The sequence below is a fragment of the Coregonus lavaretus genome, assembly GCF_964263955.1.
Source record: "Coregonus lavaretus genome assembly, contig: HAP1_SCAFFOLD_235, whole genome shotgun sequence".
Classification (NCBI taxonomy): Eukaryota; Metazoa; Chordata; class Actinopteri; order Salmoniformes; family Salmonidae; genus Coregonus; species Coregonus lavaretus.
The window spans coordinates 611,660-619,159 of NW_028161059.1; the positions used below are offsets into that span (position 1 = coordinate 611,660).

The 7,500-nt window shown below is 37.9% G+C and overlaps 1 protein-coding gene across 1 annotated transcript in view; it reads left to right on the top strand.

Annotated features, from left to right (window-relative positions):
- LOC311121140 (regulator of G-protein signaling 7-like) overlaps nucleotides 1–7,500 on the top strand; it is a gene marked incomplete at both ends in the record, with an annotated part of 38,773 nt that overhangs the window by 923 nt on the left and 30,350 nt on the right. The window contains one exon of the mRNA XM_084195664.1: nucleotides 268–374. Within this exon, the coding sequence (XP_084051790.1) occupies nucleotides 268–374 (107 nt within the window). The remainder of the gene's footprint in view (nucleotides 1–267; nucleotides 375–7,500) is intronic.

Below are 7,500 nucleotides of genomic sequence, written 5' to 3' on the forward strand. Positions count from 1 at the left end.
TGGTCACGATGCTGAGTCCCTGGCTTCAAAGGGTTCTCTCACATTAAGGAGTCAATGTGATGAAATATACAGTACATGGCATCTTGGGGTCTTCATGCATTAAAACGCTCTCTACCAATGTTGAAACATGGTGGGATTGATGCTGTTGTTTTGTAGCAGTGGAGATTGATGTTGTGATTGTTGATGATGTTGTTATTATTGTTCATTATGTTGCTGTTGTTGTTGAATATGTTTTTTGTTGTTGTTGTTGTTGTTGTTGTGTTACAGTAGAGGCACTCCATCTTGGAACTCTGATGGCAGCCCACGGCTACTTCTTCCCCATCTCAGACCATGTGCTCACTCTGAAGGACGATGGAACCTTCTACAGGTTTCAGGTACTAAGATAAGATCAACTTCTACAGGTTTCAGGTACTAAGATAAGATCAACTTCTACAGGTTTCAGGTATTAAGATAAGATAAAATCAACTTCTACAGGTTTCAGGTACTAAGATAAGATCAACTTCTACAGGTTTCAGGTACTAAGATAAGATCAATTTCTACAGGTTTCAGGTACTAAAATAAGATAAGATCAACTTCTACAGGTTTCAGGTATTAAGATAAGATAAGATCAACTTCTACAGGTTTCAGGTACTAAGATAAGATCAACTTCTACAGGTTTCAGGTACTAAGATAAGATCAATTTCTACAGGTTTCAGGTATTAAGATAAGATCAACTTCTACAGGTTTCAGGTATTAAGATAAGATCAACTTCTACAGGTTTCAAGTACTAAGATAAGATAAGATCAACTTCTACAGGTTTCAGGTACTAAGATAAGATAAGAATTTTTTTTTTTATTTTTTTTTTTTTTCACCTTTATTTAACCAGGTAAGCCAGTTGAGAACAGGTTCTCATTTACAACTGCGACCTGGCCAAGATAAAGCAAAGTAGTGCAATAAAAACAACACAGAGTTACATATGGGGTAAAAAAAATATACAACAGAAAATATATATACAGTGTGTGCAAATGTAGCAAGTTATGGAGGTAAGGCAATACATAGGCTATAGTGCAGAATAATTACAATAGTATTAACACTGGAATGCTAGATGTGCAAGAGATTATGTGCAAATAGAGATACTGGGGTGCAAAAGAGCAAAATAAATAACAATATAGGGATGAGGTAGTTGGGTGGGCTAATTTCAGATGGGCTGTGTACAGGTGCAGTGATCGGTAAGGTGCTCTGACAACTGATGCTTAAAGTTATTGAGGGAGATAAGAGTCTCCAGCTTCAGAGATTTTTGCAATTCGTTCCAGTCATTGGCAGCAGAGAACTGGAAGGAATGGCGGCCAAAGGAGGTGTTGGCTTTGGGAATGACCAGTGAGATATACCTGCTGGAGCGCAGACTACGGGTGGGTGCTGCTATGGTGACCAATGAGCTAAGATAAGGCGGGGATTTGCCTAGCAGTGATTTATAGATGGCCTGGAGCCAGTGGGTTTGACGACGAACATGTAGTGAGGACCAGCCAACAAGAGCGTACAGGTCACAGTGGTGGGTAGTGTATGGGGCTTTGGAGACAAAACGGATGGCACTGTGATAGACTACATCCAATTTGCTGAGTAGAGTGTTGGAGGCTATTTTGTAAATGACATCGCCGAAGTCAAGGATCGGTAGGATAGTCAGTTTTACGAGGGCATGTTTGGCAGCATGAGTGAAGGAGGCTTTGTTGCGAAATAGGAAGCCGATTCTAGATTTAACTTTGGATTGGAGATTCTTTATGTGAGTCTGGAAGTTGAGTTTACAGTCTAACCAGACACCTAGATATTTGTAGTTGTCCACATACTCTAGGTCAGACCCGTCGAGTGGTGATTCTAGTCGGGTGGGCGGGTGCTAGCAGCGTTCGATTGAAAAGCATGCATTTAGTTTTACTAGTGTTTAAGAGCAGTTGAAGGCTACTGAAGGATTGTTGTATGGCATTGAAGCTCGTTTGGAGGTTTGTTAACACAGTGTCCAATGAAGGGCCAGATGTATACAAAATGGTGTCGTCTGCGTAGAGGTGGATCTGAGAGTCACCAGCAGCAAGAGCGACATCATTGATATACACGGAGAAAAGTGTCGGCCCAAGAATTGAACCCTGTGGCACCCCCATAGAGACTGCCATAGGTCCAGACAACAGGCCCTCCGATTTGACACACTGAACTCTATCTGAGAAGTAGTTGGTGAACCAGGCGAGGCAGTCATTTGAGAAACCAAGGCTATTTAGTCTGCCAATAAGAATGCGGTGGTTGACAGAGTCGAAAGCCTTGGCCAGGTCGATGAAGACGGCTGCACAGTGCTGTCTATTATCAATCGCGGTTATAATATCGTTTAGGACCTTGAGCGTGGCTGAAGTGCACCCGTGACCAGCTCGGAAACCGGATTGCATAGCGGAGAAGGTACGGTGGTATTCGAAATGGTCGATGATCTGTTTGTTAACTTGGCTTTCGAATACTTTCGAAAGGCAGGGCAGGATGGATATAGGTCTGTAGCAGTTTGGATCTAGAGTGTCACCCCCTTTGAAGAGGGGGATGACCGCGGCAGCTTTCCAATCTCTGGGGATCTCAGACGTTATGAAAGAGAGGTTGAACAGACTAGTAATAGGGGTTGCGACAATTTCGGCGGCTAGTTTTAGAAAGAAAGGGTCCAGATTGTCTAGCCCAGCTGATTTGTAGGGGTCCAGATTTTGCAGCGCTTTCAAAACATCAGCTGTCTGAATTTGTGTGAAGGAGAAGCGGGGGGGGCATGGGCAAGTTGCAGCAGAGGGTGCAGAGTTGGTGGCCGGGTTAGTGGTAGCCAGATGGAAAGCATGGCCAGCTGTAGCAAAATGCTTGTTGAAATTCTCGATTATTGTAGATTTATCGGTGGTGATAGTGTTTCCTAGCCTCAGTGCAGTGGGCAGCTGGGAGGAAGTGCTCTTATTCTCCATGGACTTTACAGTGTCCCAAAACTTTCTGGAGTTAGTGCTACAGGATGCAAATTTCTGTTTGAAAAAGTTAGCCTTTGCTTTCCTGACTGCTTGTGTATATTGGTTCCTAACTTCCCTGAAAAGTTGCATATCGCGGGGGCTATTTGATGCTAATGCTGTACGCCACAGGATGTTTTTGTGCTGGTCAAGGGCAGTCAAGTCTGAGGAGAACCAGGGGCTATATCGGTTCTTAGTTCTGTATTTTTTGAATGGGGCATGTTTATTTAAGATTGAGAGGAAATTACTTTTAAGGAACAACCAGGCATCCTCTACTGACGGAATGAGATCTATATCCATCCAGGATACCTGGGCCAGGTGTTGTCAGGTTTCAGGTACTAAGATAAGATAAGATCAACTTCGACAGGTTTCAGGTACTAAGATAAGATCAACTTCGACAGATTTCAGGTACCTAGATAAGATCAACTTCTACAGGTTTCAGGTACTAAGATAAGATAAGATCAACTTCTACAGGTTTCAGGTACTAAGATAAGATAAGATCAACTTCTACAGGGTTCAGGTACCAAGATAAGATAAGATCAACTTCTACAGGTTTCAGGTATTAAGATAAGATAAGATCAACTTCTACAGGTTTCAGGTATTAAGATAAGATCAACTTCTACAGGTTTCAGGTACTAAGATAAGATCAACTTCTACAGATTTCAGGTACTAAAATAAGATAAGATCAACTTCGACAGATTTCAGGTACTAAGATAAGATCAACTTCGACAGGTTTCAGGTACTAAGATAAGATCAACTTCGACAGATTTCAGGTACTAAGATAAGATCAACTTCTACAGGTTTCAGGTTTTTAGGATAAGATCAACTTCTACAGGTTTCAGGTACTAGATAAGGTCAACTTCTACAGGTTTAAGGTTTTTAGGATAAGATCAACTTCTACAGGTTTCAGGTACTAAGATAAGATCAATTTCTACAGGTTTCAGGTATTAAGATAAGATAAGAACAACTTCTACAGGTTTCAGGTACTAAGATAAGATCAACTTCTACAGGTTTCAGGTACTAATATAAGATCAATTTCTACAGGTTTCAGGTATTAAGATAAGATCAACTTCTACAGGTTTCAGGTATTAAGATAAGATCAACTTCTACAGGTTTCAAGTACTAAGATAAGATAAGATCAACTTCTACAGGTTTCAGGTACTAAGATAAGATAAGATCAACTTCTACAGGTTTCAGGTATTAAGATAAGATAAGATCAACTTCTACAGGTTTCAGGTACTAAGATAAGATAAGATCAACTTCTACAGGTTTCAGGTACTAAGATAAGATAAGATCAACTTCTACAGGGTTCAGGTACTAAGATAAGATAAGATCAACTTCTACAGGTTTCAGGTATTAAGATAAGATAAGATCAACTTCTACAGGTTTCAGGTATTAAGATAAGATCAACTTCTACAGGTTTCAGGTACTAAGATAAGATCAACTTCTACAGATTTCAGGTACTAAAATAAGATAAGATCAACTTCGACAGATTTCAGGTACTAAGATAAGATCAACTTCGACAGATTTCAGGTACTAAGATAAGATCAACTTCGACAGGTTTCAGGTACTAAGATAAGATCAACTTCGACAGGTTTCAGGTACTAAGATAAGATAAGGTCAACTTCTACAGGTTTCAGGTATTAAGATAAGATCAACTTCTACAGGTTTCAGGTACTAAGATAAGATCAACTTCGACAGATTTCAGGTACTAAGATAAGATCAACTTCTACAGGTTTCAGGTTTTTAGGATAAGATCAACTTCTACAGGTTTCAGGTACTAGATAAGGTCAACTTCTACAGGTTTAAGGTTTTTAGGATAAGATCAACTTCTACAGGTTTCAGGTACTAAGATAAGATCAATTTCTACAGGTTTCAGGTATTAAGATAAGATAAGAACAACTTCTACAGGTTTCAGGTACTAAGATAAGATCAACTTCTACAGGTTTCAGGTACTAATATAAGATCAATTTCTACAGGTTTCAGGTATTAAGATAAGATCAACTTCTACAGGTTTCAGGTATTAAGATAAGATCAACTTCTACAGGTTTCAAGTACTAAGATAAGATAAGATCAACTTCTACAGGTTTCAGGTACTAAGATAAGATAAGATCAACTTCTACAGGTTTCAGGTATTAAGATAAGATAAGATCAACTTCTACAGGTTTCAGGTACTAAGATAAGATAAGATCAACTTCTACAGGTTTCAGGTACTAAGATAAGATAAGATCAACTTCTACAGGGTTCAGGTACTAAGATAAGATAAGATCAACTTCTACAGGTTTCAGGTATTAAGATAAGATAAGATCAACTTCTACAGGTTTCAGGTATTAAGATAAGATCAACTTCTACAGGTTTCAGGTACTAAGATAAGATCAACTTCTACAGATTTCAGGTACTAAAATAAGATAAGATCAACTTCGACAGATTTCAGGTACTAAGATAAGATCAACTTCGACAGATTTCAGGTACTAAGATAAGATCAACTTCGACAGGTTTCAGGTACTAAGATAAGATCAACTTCGACAGGTTTCAGGTACTAAGATAAGATAAGGTCAACTTCTACAGGTTTCAGGTATTAAGATAAGATCAACTTCTACAGGTTTCAGGTATTAAGATAAGATCAACTTCTACAGGTTTCAGGTACTAAGATAAGATAAGATCAACTTCTACAGGTTTCAGGTATTAAGATAAGATAAGATCAACTTCTACAGGTTTCAGGTACTAAGATAAGATAAGATCAACTTCTACAGGTTTCAGGTACTAAGATAAGATAAGATCAACTTCTACAGGGTTCAGGTACTAAGATAAGATAAGATCAACTTCTACAGGTTTCAGGTATTAAGATAAGATAAGATCAACTTCTACAGGTTTCAGGTATTAAGATAAGATCAACTTCTACAGGTTTCAGGTATTAAGATAAGATCAACTTCTACAGGTTTCAAGTACTAAGATAAGATAAGATCAACTTCTACAGGTTTCAGGTACTAAGATAAGATAAGATCAACTTCTACAGGTTTCAGGTATTAAGATAAGATAAGATCAACTTCTACAGGTTTCAGGTACTAAGATAAGATAAGATCAACTTCTACAGGTTTCAGGTACTAAGATAAGATAAGATCAACTTCTACAGGGTTCAGGTACTAAGATAAGATAAGATCAACTTCTACAGGTTTCAGGTATTAAGATAAGATAAGATCAACTTCTACAGGTTTCAGGTATTAAGATAAGATCAACTTCTACAGGTTTCAGGTACTAAGATAAGATCAACTTCTACAGATTTCAGGTACTAAAATAAGATAAGATCAACTTCGACAGATTTCAGGTACTAAGATAAGATCAACTTCGACAGATTTCAGGTACTAAGATAAGATCAACTTCGACAGGTTTCAGGTACTAAGATAAGATCAACTTCGACAGGTTTCAGGTACTAAGATAAGATAAGGTCAACTTCTACAGGTTTCAGGTATTAAGATAAGATCAACTTCTACAGGTTTCAGGTATTAAGATAAGATCAACTTCTACAGGTTTCAGGTACTAAGATAAGATAAGATCAACTTCTACAGGTTTCAGGTATTAAGATAAGATAAGATCAACTTCTACAGGTTTCAGGTACTAAGATAAGATAAGATCAACTTCTACAGGTTTCAGGTACTAAGATAAGATAAGATCAACTTCTACAGGGTTCAGGTACTAAGATAAGATAAGATCAACTTCTACAGGTTTCAGGTATTAAGATAAGATAAGATCAACTTCTACAGGTTTCAGGTATTAAGATAAGATCAACTTCTACAGGTTTCAGGTACTAAGATAAGATCAACTTCTACAGATTTCAGGTACTAAAATAAGATAAGATCAACTTCGACAGATTTCAGGTACTAAGATAAGATCAACTTCGACAGGTTTCAGGTACTAAGATAAGATCAACTTCGACAGGTTTCAGGTACTAAGATAAGATAAGGTCAACTTCTACAGGTTTCAGGTATTAAGATAAGATCAACTTCTACTGGTTTCAGGTACTAAGATAAGATCAACTTCTACAGGTTTCAGGTTTTTAGGATAAGATCAACTTCTACAGGTTTCAGGTACTAGATAAGGTCAACTTCTACAGGTTTCAGGTACTAAGATAAGATCAACTTCTACAGGTTTAAGGTTTTTAGGATAATATCAACTTCTACAGGTTTCAGGTACTAAGATAAGATCAACTTCTACAGGTTTCATGTTTTTAGGATAATATCAACTTCTACAGGTTTCAGGTACTAAGATAAGATCAACTTCTACAGGTTTCAGGTTTTTAGGATAAGATCAACTTCTACAGGTTTCAGGTACTAAGATAATATCAACTTCTACAGGTTTCAGGTTTTTAGGATAAGATCAACTTCTACAGGTTTCAGGTACTAGATAAGATCAACTTCTACAGGTTTCAGGTACTAAGATAAGATCAACTTCTACAGGTTTCAGGTTTTTAGGATAAGATCAACTTCTACAGGTTTCAGGTACTAGATAAGATCAACTTCTACAG